This window comes from Symphalangus syndactylus, chromosome 8, assembly GCF_028878055.3.
Source record: "Symphalangus syndactylus isolate Jambi chromosome 8, NHGRI_mSymSyn1-v2.1_pri, whole genome shotgun sequence".
Taxonomy (NCBI): Eukaryota; Metazoa; Chordata; class Mammalia; order Primates; family Hylobatidae; genus Symphalangus; species Symphalangus syndactylus.
The window spans coordinates 111,612,252-111,629,362 of NC_072430.2; the positions used below are offsets into that span (position 1 = coordinate 111,612,252).

Consider the following 17,111-nt stretch of genomic DNA (forward strand, 5'->3'; position numbering starts at 1 on the left):
CAGAAAACCCGCCCCCAGAATGATGAGAATTTCTATTAGTAAAGATAATGACAGCCAGCACTTATCAAGCTTGTTACATGTGCCAGGCCTGACTCCCCTCATTCTCCATGCATTAAATCGTGTAATTCTTAAAATCATCTCCAGGAGCTAATAGAGCTTGGAGAGCTAACAGAGCTTGGAAAACATGGCGGATAATTCATAATTAGTGTCTGGTTGTGCTTCACCATGTTTTTACATTTATCTTGCAATATAGGGCTTCTGATGTTTTGGAAGTTATTCTAAACCAGAAGAGGAAGTCCTGTTGGAAAGATCTGACACAGAAGGATATGGAAAAGAGGCCCAGTGTCTCTCTCCAGCCATGTCCCTGTTTCTCTGCAGCAGTTAGGGTGTTAGGGTTTTCAAGGGCTTCCCCAGGAGACTGAAGTCTGCAGTAACTTAGGGCAAGAAAAAAAGAAGCCACATGTCATCAGTTTTGTAGGAGAAAACAGCATTAAATGTAAAAGGAAGGCTTACCCCAGAGATACTACAATGTAGATGATAGAGATTTTCCTTCATGTGCTCAATTGTGCATTCTGTGGAAGATTGTATCTGTTGTCATTTGTGTACTCAGAGCCTAGCACGGGGATTGCCAGCATGTAAAACAGTCCTAATAAATATTTGTTGAATGAATGAAAAGAGCGATGGAAAAGATAAACAGTTCTCTGGGACCATTCAAATTATTTTGCTGTTCTATAATTTTTACGTCAAATATTTCTTGAAATTATATTATCAGAGAATTTATGAATAGAAGTTTAAAATTCATTTAATCCATTCTTTTTATTTCTTAGGAAAGAAAGAATGGGGCCCAGAAAGGCTAAGCAATGTTCCTCAGGTCACAAAGCTCACCAGAGGCACAGCTAGAGCTAGGACAATGCTTCCTGACTCCTCATCCACCATCATTTCTGCCTGTATACCATGTTGCCTCACACCTGGCAATAAGAAAACTCATCTTTGTCCTTACTGTAATGGAATAATGTGGGTTTTTTTCTTCATTATGCAGCTTTCTTCTTGATTTTCCTCTTGGTTCTCCTCTTGATTCACTGTCTTGAAAAGTGCTCTGACTTTTTTTACCCCTTAAGACTTTTGCAAGAAGATGCAGCAGAAGTATGGATGAGGAACAATTGGTAGTTCTGGAAAAGTGAGTGGGTCAGTGCAAGAGTTGGTGTACACTGTAAATTATGAACACACGAAATAGAACTATTTGCAAGGCTGTGTTGAATATTCTGAGAGAGTTGACCGCAAAATAAATAGGAAGGCTCTTGCATTGCACTGAGGAAGCACACCTGAGCTGCCCATCTTTTCCTTCTTGCCTATGGTTCAGCCTTGGTTCTGGAAGGATAAACACATGTGCCTTGGCCTTGTCCCAGAGCAACAGCCAATTCAGCCACCTGGGAGCCTGGCCAATTAAATTATTTCTCATGAGAAATTGGAATTGGGACCCAGAGACTGTGTCAGTGGGGAGCCATGTAACAGGTTCTGTAGAGCCTGGGACTAACGAACTTTAGAGGCAGCTATGCTAGAAGTGACAGTAGGCCATATGCAATGGGTGAGGAGGCAAGGAAGTTCGTTTGTGGAAGGAAGAGAAAATATATAAAGAAAAGGAGAAATGAAATGAAAGAGGGGGAGAGGCCTGATAACTCTCAAATTCCCACAGTGATGATTTTTCCAACAGGGTTTCATATAATCCCTCTACATCTTTTTTATTAATCTTTTTACCTTGATACAATTGTAGTACATTTTTGTTCTTTGCAAGGAGATGTTGACGTCAGAGTTGGAGCAGCCAATAGAGCAGAGGATACATTTTGCTTTTAAAGTGAACTGCTGCTGGAAAAGGAATGCAGTTTTGAGAATGAGGATGGAAGAGAATAGAGCTGGCAGAAACAGGAAAGGGGCCCCAAGAAGACTGAGGCATGGAGAATGCCACAGCAGCGAGCCTGGGGAGATTGAAGGGCGTGGGTGAATTGGCTGTCTTCCAGACACCCTGTTGACTTGGTGCCCAACCATTCACATTTTCTGTCCCCAAGAGCCAATCAGCTGCTCATCAGCACAGCACAGGGAAAGCATCAAAGGGATTTAATAATGGTTGGCAAATGTCAAATTACATTGAATCTAAACCAAATTCCAGACATTTAGGGCTATGCAGTCATTAACAATCAATTAGTGCACTTGCTTTTCAGTCAAAGCATTTTTAATACCCTCTCCTTTCCATGACAAGAAAACACATGCTTCGCCTCCTTCTCCCCTCAGCAGCTGAGCAATGCATCCCTCCTCTAGCTTAGTCAGTGAAGGAACAATTTAGTCGCTGTTCTCATTGTGGTTTCCTCTCCTTGTTTGCACTTTCAGGAGTGGAAGGAACTGTTAAGTGGCATTTATACAGCCCATCCTGCAAAATGTGGGCTAAGGAAGGAGAAATTGGTCATTTTTCTCTTTCTTAGGAATCATGAAATAATAAAAGTAAAGATGATGTAGAGAATCGTCCAAAACCTTTTCCCTAGTAGGAATCATGAGACAGTGGACTCTGGTACTCAGAGGAATGATGCATACCAACTACACAGGGAGGATGTTACGTGAACTCATTTCACCTCTAATAGCCCATGTTCTGATGCAGCAGGATTACATTCCAGCAACAGAGCCAGTAAACATTTACCACAAAACAAGACGTCGTTCTATTGATTGCTGCGTATCTGCTCCATCCTTCCCTTTCCAAATTAGCTCAGATTTATGGCAATTCCCTTCCTGTTCCATGAGCCAACCACATCATCTCTGGGGTGCTGCAGGTCAGAGGAAGGAGATAAGCAGGGATCTGTCTCTGAGCATTTTCAGAAAGAGATTTCACAGGGGTTTTGAGAATTCCTCTTTTGCTCATATTTTTCCCTGCTAGGTCTTCCACAGGCCTATTCTCAGAATACACAAAAGCCCATTTTTGCAAACTGCAACATATATTCCTTCCTCCAATTTTGTTGATTAAAAAAATCTGGACATACAACTGGGCTTAGCTCAAAATGCTTTGTTGACAGACAACAGACTCATATGGGGTCTTCAAGCTCTCTCTCTCTCTCTCTCAGGGTCCTCAAGCTCTTAGTCCCAGGGAATTTCTGCTTAAAAGCTGAGCTTCAGTGGCAAAAAATGGCAGCGAGGAAGAAGGCAAAGTTTTAAAAAACAAAGAGGACTTGCAAAGCAGAGGGTGCCAATGGCTTCTGAGAAGCCAAGGGTAAGACACAGACGGTAGTCTTACATCTTAAAGCAGGCAAGTTCTTCAGTTTTGGTAACAGGTATTTCTCTTCTTTTTCTTTTCTTTTTTCTTTCTTTTTTTTTTTTTTTTTTTTTTTTGAGACAGGGACTCACTCTGTCTCCCAGGCTAGAGTACAGTGGTATGATCTTGGCTCACTGCAACTTCTGCCTACCAGGTTCAAGTGATTCTCCTGCCTCAGCCTCCTGAGTAGCTGGGATTATAGGCGTGCACTACCACACCCAGTTAATTTGTGTATTTTTTATAGAGATGGGGTTTTGCCATGTTGGCCAGGCTGGTCTCGAACTCCTGGTCTCAAGTGATCCGCCCGCCTTGGCCTCCCAAATTACTGGGATTACAGACATGAGCCACTGCGCCTGGCCAGTAACGGATATTTCTATGCTCGGTTTGGGGCCTGGGCCAGAGATTATCTCAGCAAAGGGCGAAAGATGCCAAGTCCATATAAGAGGACTGAATCAAACCCAACCAAATACAAACTGCTATCCCCAAAGAGTTACCACCATAGATGTCTTTTCTGGGAAAAGACCCAGGGATAGTCGATTTCAGTACACTTTCAAGAGTGGGTTCCTGGAACTTTACCTAAACAGCTGCCTTCTTGGAAGTCACCCCATAGTGACTGGTGGTAGGGCAGTTTTCTTTGTGACAGATCCCAAACATATGCAGTCCAATGAACAGACACACCACACTTTAAGCAAATCATAAGTACAGATGTTTAAAAATCCACATTTTTCAGAAAACTAGAGAAGGCTTATTTTCTTTGTAAAAATGTTGCTTTGCTTCACAGAATGATCCCTCTCCCAAAGTGTTTCTGAGACTGAGGTGGTCCGGGATGACCCTGAGAGAGCGTGTTAAAATGCAGATGCCCAAGCCCCACCCTGCAGAGGGTATGATTCAGGTTTGGGGTGAAACTCAGAAAATTGAATTTTTTTAAAAACACCCTTGATGATTCTGATGCAGGTGGTCTTGGCCCACACCTTAAGAAACATTGCACACAGTGGGTTTCTGCATGCGTTTAAACAGAAGTCCACTTCTGTTTGGAAAATAATTATGTTGTGTAAATCAAAGCCCACCTTTATTGTAATGGAAAGGACTGGAACTAAGGGAGAAGGTTTATATTTGGTATTTTACAATCCTAACTCTCTAAGATTCATAAGATAGCTATTTTATTATTATTTTTTTTATTGCTCATGTGTCTTGTTAAGAAACATTCAAATTTGTAAGTATGTGATTGACACACCTTATACAACATGCATTCCTGTGCTGACCTACTGTCCGGCATATCACAGTGTTTAACAAATAGACATGTGTTGGAATCCTCCATGTTAGCCTGCAGTTTCCGGTTTCTAATTCTCCCTAGGGGGATCAGCAAAACAACCCAAATCATTCTCTTGGTAGCACCATTCTAAATTAGGCTGAAAAATGAACACCCTCCAACTGGGAGATGATGACTTTTTAAAGGTACAGAGGAAGAGGGAGGAGGAAGAAGGATGACCTAGGGGAGATGGGGCTATGTCATTGGGGTGACACTGGAGAAGGAAGACCAATGTGGGCTTGGGAGATGGTTTTTCACTGTGAATTTTTTTTTTTTTTTTTGCAGATATCAGAAGGTAGAGAGGAGACAGAAAGGCAAAACAGGAAAAGAGAATAAATGGGAAGAAAAATGAAAACAAAGAAACCAAGACTGGGAACAGAAAGTTGTTACCAGTTCTCAGCATCAAAGACAAGATTTACATTTTGCCCATTCATTAATATTGTCATCATGTACTATATGTGCATTGGAGTATAGTTAGATATTTCTAAGGAAAGAGAAAATAATTTTTTGCAAGTTTGAGACAGCATCAATTCACTTAAGGTTTCCAGTGGTAAATCTTTTGGTCTTTGTTTCCATGAGTTCACCAAAGCATGTAAATAAGATCAGAGTTTTAAAATTTCTAATAGTCTGGGTGCTTTGACTAGCAATCCTATAATTCTAGTTCATGTATTTCTCAGAACAGTCTGCAAACTTAACCCCAAGAACAGAATGTTGTCGAGCTGCGAAAAGTGTGTTGTCATTGCTTAGGTTCTGATGTTAGAGTTCACAAATGATGATCCTTTAAATATACCCCCAGTGACTCAAACACAGCCTCATTTTTATAAAGGACTGTTGACTTTCTGCTCACAGCAAAATAAGGATGCTGAAAGTTGTTGATTCAAAGAACAGAAGCAAGGCCAGCAAGTAGGGATGTGTAATTGCCATTGTTATCTAACAAGAAGCTGCCCACTTGCTGGTAGCTCTTTGCTGTGATAAGCTCTGCAGACCCAGGTTCCTGTAGACTCTCATTTTGGTCATGTAGGAGACTTTGCCTGCCAGAAAATATTGCTTCAGTTCCTTTATGAAATGGTATAACTATCCTGGAGTTCTGCAGTGATGGGCAAAAAACTGCCTGCCTGATTACTTACACTTCCCACCTCCTGAATCCCCAAATTGGGCACTCGCTTCTATTTTTTTTCTATCCATTATCTCCCTACCTCTCATCCTCCCTGCACTTAAAAACTTTTCATATGAACGGATGGAATAAACGCATTAACTTTAAGGTCCATATGATAGATACGGCATAAAGAATGATGTGTTCCTGATTAGTTGTAATTTAAAAAGAAGGAAACCCTTCGGCTAAAACAATAAATATTTAATAGTAGAATATCAAGTGTTTGGGAGCTGATTGGAAAAATATTTTGGGGGCTGAGTTGTGTGTTCATGTGCATGTATAGGCAGTGGCCTGGGCATCTCAGAACTGTGCCATGAAGGTGAGCACATTTTGAAGCTGTGCCTCACAGCATGCATTGGTTTCCGGGCATTGACTGTTGATTGGGAAACCAGGGGAAAGGCTAAGACTTCCTTGGAACAGTCAAGATCTAATGCTCAGGGCTCCATCCCCAGAACAATGGCAGGACGTGGCCAAGAGCCCACCCACCGAAAGTGCCTGTACCTGAGGGAATGCGTGTTCCAAGCAGGGGAAAACGAGGCAGAGAATGTGCATTCACTCCACTCACAGGCCACATTATCTTTTTCCTCTTATGGGATCTCTGCATCCTTAAGTAACTTCCCAGTCATCAAATCAGTCTTTATTAAATTTTCACATGCACTTAGTTTTCGATTCAATTTGAAATGTGCTCCGAGGAGCATCATATGGACTAAATAATTAGCTAAAGAGAAATGGTACTGCATAGATTTTAGAGAATGGCACAGAACAGTGCCTCTTAAATACCACCAGTAGTAACTGAGGGCTTTTATGTAACACAAAGATGTGTACTTTTATTTTGGGTTATTATTTTCATTTTTATTTAAAGGAAAAAATAGCTTATCAGACCAGTAGTTTGGGGGATATTTTTGCCAAGAACAAAGCTAAAACAGGTATTTGGGGTTTAAAAAGTGTGTCGATTTAAAAAACTATTAAAGAAGTAATAAATAGTGCAAGGATAATAAAAGAATCTTGAAGGCTGTGCTCAAGTACTGAAGTCTAAGAAACACTGCCAAGTCCAGGAGAGCATCACTGCATATCAATTGCCCTGGATTTACTCCTGTTCTGCAAAGGATGTACTATATGACCTTGGACAAGTTGGAACCTCTCTGAACCTCAGTTGATTCAAGTAGAATGGTGACATTGAAGGAGATTGCCAAGATCACCTCCCATGGTAGCATGTGATGATGCTATTGATATTACAGGTTACCTTCTGCGTCTAGTGAGGTGGAAATGGGGAAATGATGTCAATCGTGATACTATGTCTGGAGACATCATGGACATAAGCATCGAGTTGACTCCTCCTCACCCTGAAGCAGTGAGGTATAGAGAAAAGTCTGCCACTTACTGTGTTCCCTGGGCCTTGATCAAGTTACTTACTCCATTTGAACCCCAGTTTCTCTACTTGTTTTTTGAATTATGTTTTTAATTGACAAACAAAAATCATATATATTTATCGTAAACAACCTGTTTTAAAATGTGTATACATTGTGGAACAGCTCAGTCAAGCCATAATTAACATATGCATTACCTCATATACTTACCATTTTTGTGGTGAGAACATTTAAAACTTATTCTGTTAGTGATTTTTGCACAAATACATTTCTAGTAATTATAGTTACCATGTTGTACAATAGATGCTTGTATTCCTCCTGTAGAACCGAAATTTTATAACCTTTGACCAATATTTCCCCAACTCCTCCTCACTTCAAAGCCCCTGGTAACCATGACTCTACTCTCTGCTTCTATGAGTTCAGCTGTTTTAGATTCTGCATATAAGTGAGATAATGCAATATTTGTCTTTCTGTGCCCCCAGTTTTACCATTTGTGACAGAAAATGGTCATGCTGATGAATAATACCTATTCAGTGTATGCAGTCTTATTGGACAACTCAAATGCAGTGTATGTAAAATGAAAAATCTCATAAACATAAGTAAATGTTTATAAAACAAGCATAAATTTTGTTCTTCCACCCTCCTGTAACTTTGTCATCACTTCCTCATTTTTAAATATAGTGTTGTTGTATGTATAGCTATATCATGATCAGGCAAAAAAGTTAATAGGTTAAGTTCAAGCCAGTCACTATTGATAGTTTTTAAAATCTCAGATAAAATATTTAATGTTGGAGAAGGAATTAGGAATTGGCTCATGGATAAAACAGAAAACCATCACCTGCCAGTGACCTCAAAATCTTATTTTAGTTAAAAGTTTTAACCATCTCCTCTTCTAAACCTGTAAGTGGAAAACGAGCTACAAATAATAAATTATTTATCAACTCCACTGAACTCTGCTTTTTATGAGACTTCTTTCCATTACCCCAGCATTCCCAACTCCATATACAACCTCAGATTATAGCCGGTACGCACCTTCTTCCCCCTAGGACATGCAGGTTACACTTTCAGACTACTGCCTGTTGGATTCAAATTATAGTTGTTTTTGCACTTAAGAATCCTTGTTACCAAGCTTGCCTATTTGATCGTCTAGTTGACTAGGAGACAAATATTTCTAGAAGATGACACACAAAGAACTTGCAACTTCTAAATAGGGAGAACATAGAAGAGAAAGTAGAATCACCCAATATAAAGTATAGAGTCATTTTGTGCCAGGGCAAGCAACCCCGCAGTCTGGAGTCATCCCTGAATTTATATTATATTGTAAAAATAGATGCTCAAAAAGGTTGTAAAGTGGGCAATATATATATTTAGACCAGTCTTAAGCAAAAATTTCATTTCTAAATATGTAAGCTTAAGTCTTTTAGCATATTCACTTATGTAAACCATCTCATTTCCTTATGGCAGATAGATTAGACTTACCACCCTCTTGTCTAAACATTTCAGTACAGTGCAATTTGTCCTTCACCTAAAACGTTCAATTTGATATCTTTTTGTAAGTCAGGGAAGTGGAATAATAAGCCTTCTTCTAGGTAATATTGCCAAGCTATCTTATCCTTCCTCACTCAGAGAAATTTCCAGGTAAATGATTTTGGTTATCAGAATTAAATTACTCATCTAGTTCCAGAGCTACTGAAGACATAGGGAGTAGGGGGCAGGTCTTCAGACTCCAGGGGCTGTGTTTTCCCCACTACATCATGTGGTTTCTTGTCAGTCAGCTTTGGGCTGCCGTGTTGCCCAGCTCACTTGCCTGTTCGGGAGATGCGGCAGCTGATGCTTAACACTTCAAAACCATTTTTCCCGGCCCCTGCAGCACCTACTGTTCTCGTCACCTTGAGTTTTATAAGAGCAAGAACTTGATCACTCTCAGCTTCCCTTCCAAACCCGCTGTCACACTCCTGACACCTGTTTCCTGTTCAGGGACATGAGAAATGTCTGTATCCATGCAGCAAATTCAGTCACACTAGCCACGGTTTCTAAAGTAAACATTTATTGGAAAGTTTCTTGTCAGATTCATTTGATTAGGGATAGAGGTTATTCACCACCGTATCCACTTCTGTAAGTCCAAAGAATGCAAAGAGAGCTTGACTAGTGCTGTGTCCCATGTGACAAATGTGTTTTACTGTTGTTTCCTGTGAATGACACCACTTCTCTTGGGGAATCGCTGAGCTCAGGATGCTGAGGCAACACCACCAGCTGGGTTCTCTACCTTCCTCCTTACTGGTGATGCTCTTTCCTGGAAGTCGTGTGTGGCAGAGATTTTAGTACTTTTCTTTTCAGTTCTGAGAATTTTCCCTGGGGCTTTCATCTCCCTCTCTTCTCTGGGTCTGAAGCTGCTTGTATTTCCATCTAGTTTTTTGTACTCTCCACAGCCAGCTGGATTTCCTGGCTTCCGGTTACCCATTTCCTCCCCACTCAAACCATCTCCTGTCATTTTACTTCCCCCCTACCCCTCACCTAAATTATTCCCTCTGATCTTTCCCCTTCCTCCTTCCTTCACAAACTGCTTCAAAGATCCTTTCCCAATAGGTTCCTATTAAACACCATCCCGGAACAAACTGCCTCGTTCTCTCGCCACATAAACTGCTTTCAATAAGCCTCTCCCAACCCCCTCAACAAATAACATCTTGTAATCTATATCATTCTAAAATATTGCTTTTCATAATCTCCAACAATTGGCTCCCTTTTTCCCCTTGAAGAAATAAACTCAGTGACGCTTCTTATTTGGGCATTGAGTTACCTCAACGAAACTATAAAATACACACATACGCGCACACACACACACAACTTCCCAAACGAAGATAACCTAATACAACCTTTTGCTTTCCCTTTCTCCAAGAAAGAAAACTTTCACGAAGTAAGTACCCGCTTGTGTCTTTCGAAGATTTTTTTCCCCAGTGAAACAAGCTAAGGAGAAATACAGTAAAGCATTCCAAGACCAAACACATTCTACTGTTTATTACACATATTACATTCTTAAATAAAAATGCGTCACATAACATTTTTTGCATAGATATCTTACAATATACCAATTTAAAAAAGAATTATGAAACAGACCAGTAACAAAAATAAATTTTTTCTTCATTAATAATTTTGTAACATTAACATACCACCATCATATAATACAAATAATAGTTTTAAATCTTAAGACTTTTGTACAGCAAAAAAACTTGACAAAGTAATATATTTATATATATATATATAAAAAGCTTAAAAAAAATAAAATGTCAAAAAAAGGCATAACCGAGGGCTATAAGACTGGGTACTTCTGTGATATATTATAAATACCAGAGAAGGCCTGAGAGAATGTGACGGGGGGAGGCGGGGAAGGAGACGGGGCTGGGAGTAGGTCTCTCCAAACACACTTGTTAGACACATCTGGCAAAAAGAAAATGTATAGTGCAAAAATAAATTTATTCAAGCAACTGTTAAGAGGATAATAAAGATTTGAAAGAAAAGTTTCGGTGGCTGGGAAGTTGTGTGGGAGTAGGAAGTGGGAGAAGGAGCTTGACGCGGGGGCGGGCGGGGGCTTGTGGAAAGGAAGGGGAGGCTTCAAAAACATTAGACATTTATTTTTGCCTCTGTGTTAGCAAGGAAATCTTGGCCATTAACAGGTGTATTTTTCCTCCCTGGAATGAAGCAGAAGTGAAAGATAAGGAAATTAAACTAAGTCTGGGTTTAGATAGGAAATGCATGCTGGGAAGAAAAAACAAAAAGGTTGAGAACCAGCCAATAAGCCCCAAAGCCTTCAGGACCTAGGTTTGCAGAAATCATTCTGCCTCCAGTCCAAAGGCCTAGGTTTAAAATGTCCCCTCTGCCCACCCCCAACCCCTCCCCGCTATGTGGAACTCCCAGTGTGGTTTCGATATACTGGCAATTATAAGCATCCATCCCCCCCAAAAGATATTAGGCACTGGTGGCTACTCCTCCGAAACGTCAGTAGCCTGTTTTCCTTCCGTGAAGGTACGACAGGTACATATGCGCATGTCTAGGTGCGAGCATATATACCACCCTCATTATGCTGACGTGGGGTCCATCTTATGGCAGTAGACAGAAGCTGGACTCACAGCAAGTTACGATTCCAAAGCTCACAGTTGAAAAAAAATTGTATAAACAGTCCCCAACAAAGAACATTATCAACCTTCCCTCATGACCACTGAGAGGGAGCCCTGTTTGAAAGGAATATCTTGTTTGGGATATTTGTGAAGTGATGGCCCAGGATTTCTCTCTCTGTTTTTGACACCTGTTTCCCGAGGACTTTTATGTTAAATGCAAAACACCTGAAGAATACAGTACTGTATTGGAAGGATGCACGTAAGAAAGTTAACTGCAGCTTTATTTTTCCCTTTTCTGGGATCTATTAGGAACCAACAGAGGAGATTTAAGAGTGTTGAAAGCAAGAAAAAACCCTGAAGCCTCAGGCAGTTCGTCATGGGAGGTCACGTTATTTACAAGAAGTTTTTGCTTCCTTTCACACGTTTCTGTTGTTCCATCTCAAGTATTCCCAAAGATCCTCACTGAGGAAAGTAGGCCATCAAAGAGACATTGATGTATACTCAGGATAGGCCCTCTAGTTTTCAAACTGAGATATCACCATGTTCACCGAAATTTAACCCAGACACCCAGAATTTGAGTCCTCCCCTCCTGCCCCCCAACTCTTGTGACTGGCAGGCAGCCACTTCCCGAAAATGCAAAGGAAAGCTTCCAGGAGTAAATTTCAATCAGGTTCTATTTACTGAATGTTCATTTTGGCAATGTACTGGGTGCAAAATTGCAGCCAGAAATGTTGGCCCTCTTGAGATTTCAAAAAAATTCTAATAAACTAAAAAATGAACCTGATTTTTGTAGTTAAATGTGTTCCATCTTTATCTTACTTTGCCTACCTTCTTCCTGCACCTAAAAGTAACTCATGCAAAAGAGAAGACAAAAGCACTTCCCACTTTTTATTTAACATTTTATGAAGTGACTTCCATAAAGGAAATCATTTTGAACCATCAAAACTGGTCACTGGGTTTTGTTCTTGCAACTTGAGTTTCTTTCTTTTGGCTTTGCCATAAAACGCAGGAATAAAGGCAAGAGGCAATGTTCCGAATGCACTGGAAGAGCCATCCAAAAGCCCCATTTCTTTCCCCTTTGATGTAAATAGACATGGATAATCTGGAAAGCTTATCCCAAACAAAAGTCTTTATAAAATCTTCTCTGAAGCCAGAGAAGATTTTTTAAAACTAGGATTCGGTTCTGCTAATCAGGCATGAGGTTGGCTGTCCTTTTACCCTGTTATCATCAGGCAATCAAAGATGTACAAAGGGCACAAGAGGTGCAGGTGGAGAGGAGATGGCGTCGAGAGGAGGATATTTGAAGGGCTTTGCAAGGGAAAGCACACAGAGAGGAGGAAATGGTCAGCATGAAGTTCATTTTGGGGTCTCCAATATTTTTACAAAAATGCAGCTTTGTCATGGAATCTGAACATCTCTTTTTCTGGACATAATACTCATTACCACCAGGCATTGAGCTGAGCCATTAACCATGGATGGGTCAGGCGGCCAGTAGCTAGGAGCAGCATTATAATTTCAGGTTTCCATGTCTATGACTTACAGTCATGTGGCAGGAGAAAGAAGTATAATTTGAAATTACAAAAAAACAAAAAATTGTCAGTGGCTTAGAAACTCTTTTTCTACATGTCCAACTCTGAACCCTGGATAAAAGCGTGCTTGTTAGGACACCACCAGAAACACCAGGCCGGGTTTTTCCTTTCAAATTTGGATCCCCTGGAGTGTTAGGAGATAACAATTGAAATGAGAAAGGGGTTTAATGTGTTTCAAATGTCCATTAATGCACTGTTTTAAATAACCAGTCCTCTTGGGAGCAAAATGTCTTCAGGTTACTTCTTGGAAAACCTGCTCGATCCAGAGGCTCTTAGCAACCATCTCTGCCACTGCAGAGGTGATGGACATTTTATTACAAATCCATTTCCAAAATGATCAGGACTGGTCATCATTCACGGGTGTCAAGTGGGCTAAAGAAGAACAGTTTCAAAGCCATCCACTTAGCACCCACCAAATTCTTAGGCCAATTCTCACAGTCAACAAATGACTCTGAAGCAAGCAAGCACCACCATTGAGTTTCAATGCACCCTGCTCCAAGAAAGGTCAGGAGCAGATTACAAAGGACCTCACTGATACAAAAGAGAGAGAAATTACTGAACATTTCAGACACTGATGAGGACCAAAGGGCCTTTGTTCTGCCACATTCAAATGAGACCACAGATGACAATAGGGAGCAAACAAGCAATGATTACTCTTTTGCATTTTTTAAACTTTCTTTTTAATAGAGCCTTGCATTGGTCAGTTCGAAAATTAAATTAAGTATTATAAACCCTTAATAATAGCATTTCGAGAGGCAAGAGCAGCTCCAGCTTGGGAGAGAACATTTGCAAATCGTGGTGGCCATGGCTTAATGCCATCACTGGCGTGTGCGTGCATTCATGCTGGAGGCTGCTACATAAAGGAAAAGAACCAACAGAATTCAGGGTGTCTAAAAGTTTCATCTAGTGCACTGACTGGAGGCGCTACAGTTTAATACAGCTGAGGTTCAAGGTCCCTCACACATCCTTCATCCAGGAAGGATACACCACACATTCAAATATAATCCCATGGTACGCCCTGATGGACTGGCCACAAAATGCACTCAAATGCAGTAGAGAACTACGAGATTGTCAGCAAGCAGTGCTCCAGAAATTATTTTTAAGTCATGTCTAGTTTTAAATCTTTGGAATAAAACTGATTTTAATACCCTCCAACTAACATACATATAATTGCCTCCGGCAAATGGACAGATTTTATGTGTGTGTGTGTGTGTGTGTGTTAACGGGTGTTTTTTCTTTTTTTTTTTCGTTTTGTATTATTTTGTTTTTTTGTTTTTTTTTTGTTTTTTGTTTTTTTTGGTCTAAATAGAAAAAAGGAAAAGGAGAAAGTAAATTCTTAGGGCCAGACCTCGAAATGCCCCAAGTGTCCAATTGGCAGCTACAGCATTTGTGAGGAGGTTCCTTTGCCCTCAGACGAGTAGTTTCAACATTTCAGTGAAAACAAAGGTTGCAGAAAGCTGAAAAGCCAGATCTTGAAGGTTGCTGTCATATATGTGTTTGTGTTTCTTATATTATTATTTTCTTTTGACTTCAGTTTTGCATCCCAAATATGTATGGGGTGGCATTTTAACAGTCAATGAGTCAAACAGTCAGAGGAGGACAGGAGGGGAGCCAGCTGGTAGGAGGGAGCAGCAACCGTGTGTGGACCAAGCGCCATTTTTGTTTTATAGACGTGTCTTGAAGGGATGGTCCCAGAATATACAAAATATACAATCTGTCCTAATAACCACCCCGCTTGCTTGCATAGGCCATTTGATGGTCCTAAAGGCAGTCTTTGGAGTTGAGGCCAGTGCCAGCTAGCTAGGAATGTGGGTAGATAGAGACCACTATTAGATGTGTGTGTGTGGTATGACAAATAAGGACTGTAGACTCCTTTGGAGTCAGCTTGCAGAGTAAATGTGAGGCCTCTGTTAATCCTGGGGGTTCTAGGTCACAAGTTATGGTGGGCCTAGCCAAAAAAAAAACAAAGAAAGAAACGTGTCTCTCCTTTTAGACAGCCCATGAGAGAAACACCTCAACCTTTTCCTTAAATGTCAACCCTTTGCTCCCACAATGGCGTTTTAAATCGTGTATTGTAACAAGTAGGGGAATGGGAGCTCGGTGGGCATGATAGAGAAGATAGGATGATCTTTTGTGAAGCCACTAGACTTGGGAGGCATCCTCAGTTTTCCCCACTCCTGGAAAGAGTGATATTTTTGGCTTTTTGTCAGGTCATAAACCAGAGTTAAATTAAATACGCAGCTGCCCTCTGAGACTAGCGACATCTATGCTGTAACTGGTTATGGGGTAGCAATGACACACAGCACAACGGTTGATCACTATGAGCTGAGGTCATCATGCCTCAACGAGGATGACAGAACTGTGATGTCCCATCTGATTGGCTGCTTCGAGAGCTGGACATCCAGGTGCCGAGAGAGTCCTGGAGAGGTTTAGTCCATGGAGAAAAGATAAAACATTTAAGCTTCCAAATAAGCTTTTCAAGTTTTCATTAGCAAAAACGGAGAGATTAAAAAGAAAAAATCTAGCACTGGCAATAAGGTGAGGCTCAAGGGATATACTGTGATTTATCATCAAGGACTTTATTCTCTTGGCCACTCTGCAGTCATGCTAGAAGTTTCCAGAATCCCTAGTGCATATGGTGTGCAAAAGTCAAAAAGTAAGAAAAGAAAACTCCTCCCTTGAGAGTGAAGTCTACAGAAATGCAGGCCAGAAAGGTGTAAGGTGTTATTCCAGAGTCTGCCGCCGCTAAGGCCGTTGGGATCGACGCGAAAGATCTCAATAGTACTAAGAACCAAAACCAGTCAACAGTTCTGTGAGGAAGTCTCACGCACGGAATAGTAGGACTTTTCACACACAAAGGACAAATCAACCAAGAGTTAATTTTGGCTACCAAACTGCAATTTGGTTTTCTAGGTCATTTTCCCCCAACTATTTAAAAAGAAACATTAGTGCTACACATATGCAACTTTAAGATGCTGGATTCTCCTATCAAGTTGCACTGAGAAGCAAGTTAAATAAGCCCCTCGGACTGCCGTCCACCTGCAAAGACGTCACATCCATTTTCTTTGATTTCCATTGGCAACAGTGGGAAATAATTCCAATAGTGCTGAAGTAAGCAACCAGTCTGCCTTGCTGAGTTCACCTGGTTTCCTTCTTCATCTTCTTCCATCTGGCTAGGGCAAGGCATAAAGAATAGACGTATATATTTTAAATATAGTTGAGTGCATGACAGTGTGTATGTGTGTGGGTCTGTGCGTGTGTGTATATATGTGTGTGTGTGTACAGAGGTTTATAAGTGAGAACTTTCTTCTGCGAGGCAATGGGTCCCCGCCTGAAGTCCAGCCCCCTGCCTCATGGCGTTTCCTTTAGACACTAGCCGATGCCACGGCAACTCTGGCCTTTCGGTTTTTTAGATATGTCTCTTCATGTGGAGGGCAAGATGGTCAGACCTGGAAAAACACCTAGGAGATATAAACAACAAGGATGTTAGAGAGCTCCCAGCAAACAGCTTGACTTGCATCACTCCTTAGGAAATGATTTCCCTTACTTTAAACAGAGACAATGCACATGCATTGAGAAACAGGGCCATGTGTTGGGAAGGTAAGTTTGAGGGGCAAAATGCTTGGGTTTAAATCCCATCTCTTCCAATAGCTGTGTGACTCTGAGCACATTAACCTCTCTGTACTTTAATTCCTCCTCAGTAGAGTGGGGATAATTATAGCATTTACCTCATAGGTGGGTTGTGAGGATTAAATGAGATGATCTATGCAAGGTACTTAGAATACCGCCTGGCACACTGTAGGATCTCAGTGCATGTTAACTGTTACAATCATAATTGTGATTATTAAAGAAGAGAAGAATGGGAAAGTGCTTTTGAAACCTGTGTCATGCCTGCATACTGTAAATATAATAAAGAATAATTAGTCTGTATCATAAAAGGGTGGAACTTTGAAATTTCAACACCCAGATTTCAATTCTAAATTTCATTTACAATGAAAGCCTAGAAATACTGCTTGTGATACTACTTATAGGCTTATCAGACACTCCATATTCAACTCAAAAAAAAAAAAGGATGAAGAAGGGTGCTCACAGTTATTGAGTATGTTACTATATGTAGGCCCTACGCTAAGGGTTTTCCCAATATCACGCCAATCTCACCAACCCTCCATGGTAAGTATTCTCACCCTTTGTGTGTGTGTGTTGGGGGCAGAAAGGAGGGGGGTGAAGGAAACTGAGGCTAAGGTGTTTCTTGGAACCTAAGGCCCATAACTGAGTGCCTTCTTCATGTC

General features: G+C 40.8%; 1 protein-coding gene across 11 annotated transcripts in view; it reads right to left on the reverse strand.

The window, feature by feature from the left end:
* Positions 1–10,121: 10,121 nt before the first annotated feature.
* KLF7 (KLF transcription factor 7) overlaps positions 10,122–17,111 on the reverse strand; it is a 473,743-nt gene continuing 466,753 nt past the window's right edge. For all 11 annotated transcript variants that reach the window (XM_063645052.1, XM_063645051.1, XM_063645057.1 and 8 more), the window contains one exon: positions 10,122–16,283. In XM_063645052.1, the coding sequence (XP_063501122.1) occupies positions 16,232–16,283 (52 nt within the window). In that variant the 3' untranslated portion in view covers positions 10,122–16,231. The remainder of the gene's footprint in view (positions 16,284–17,111) is intronic.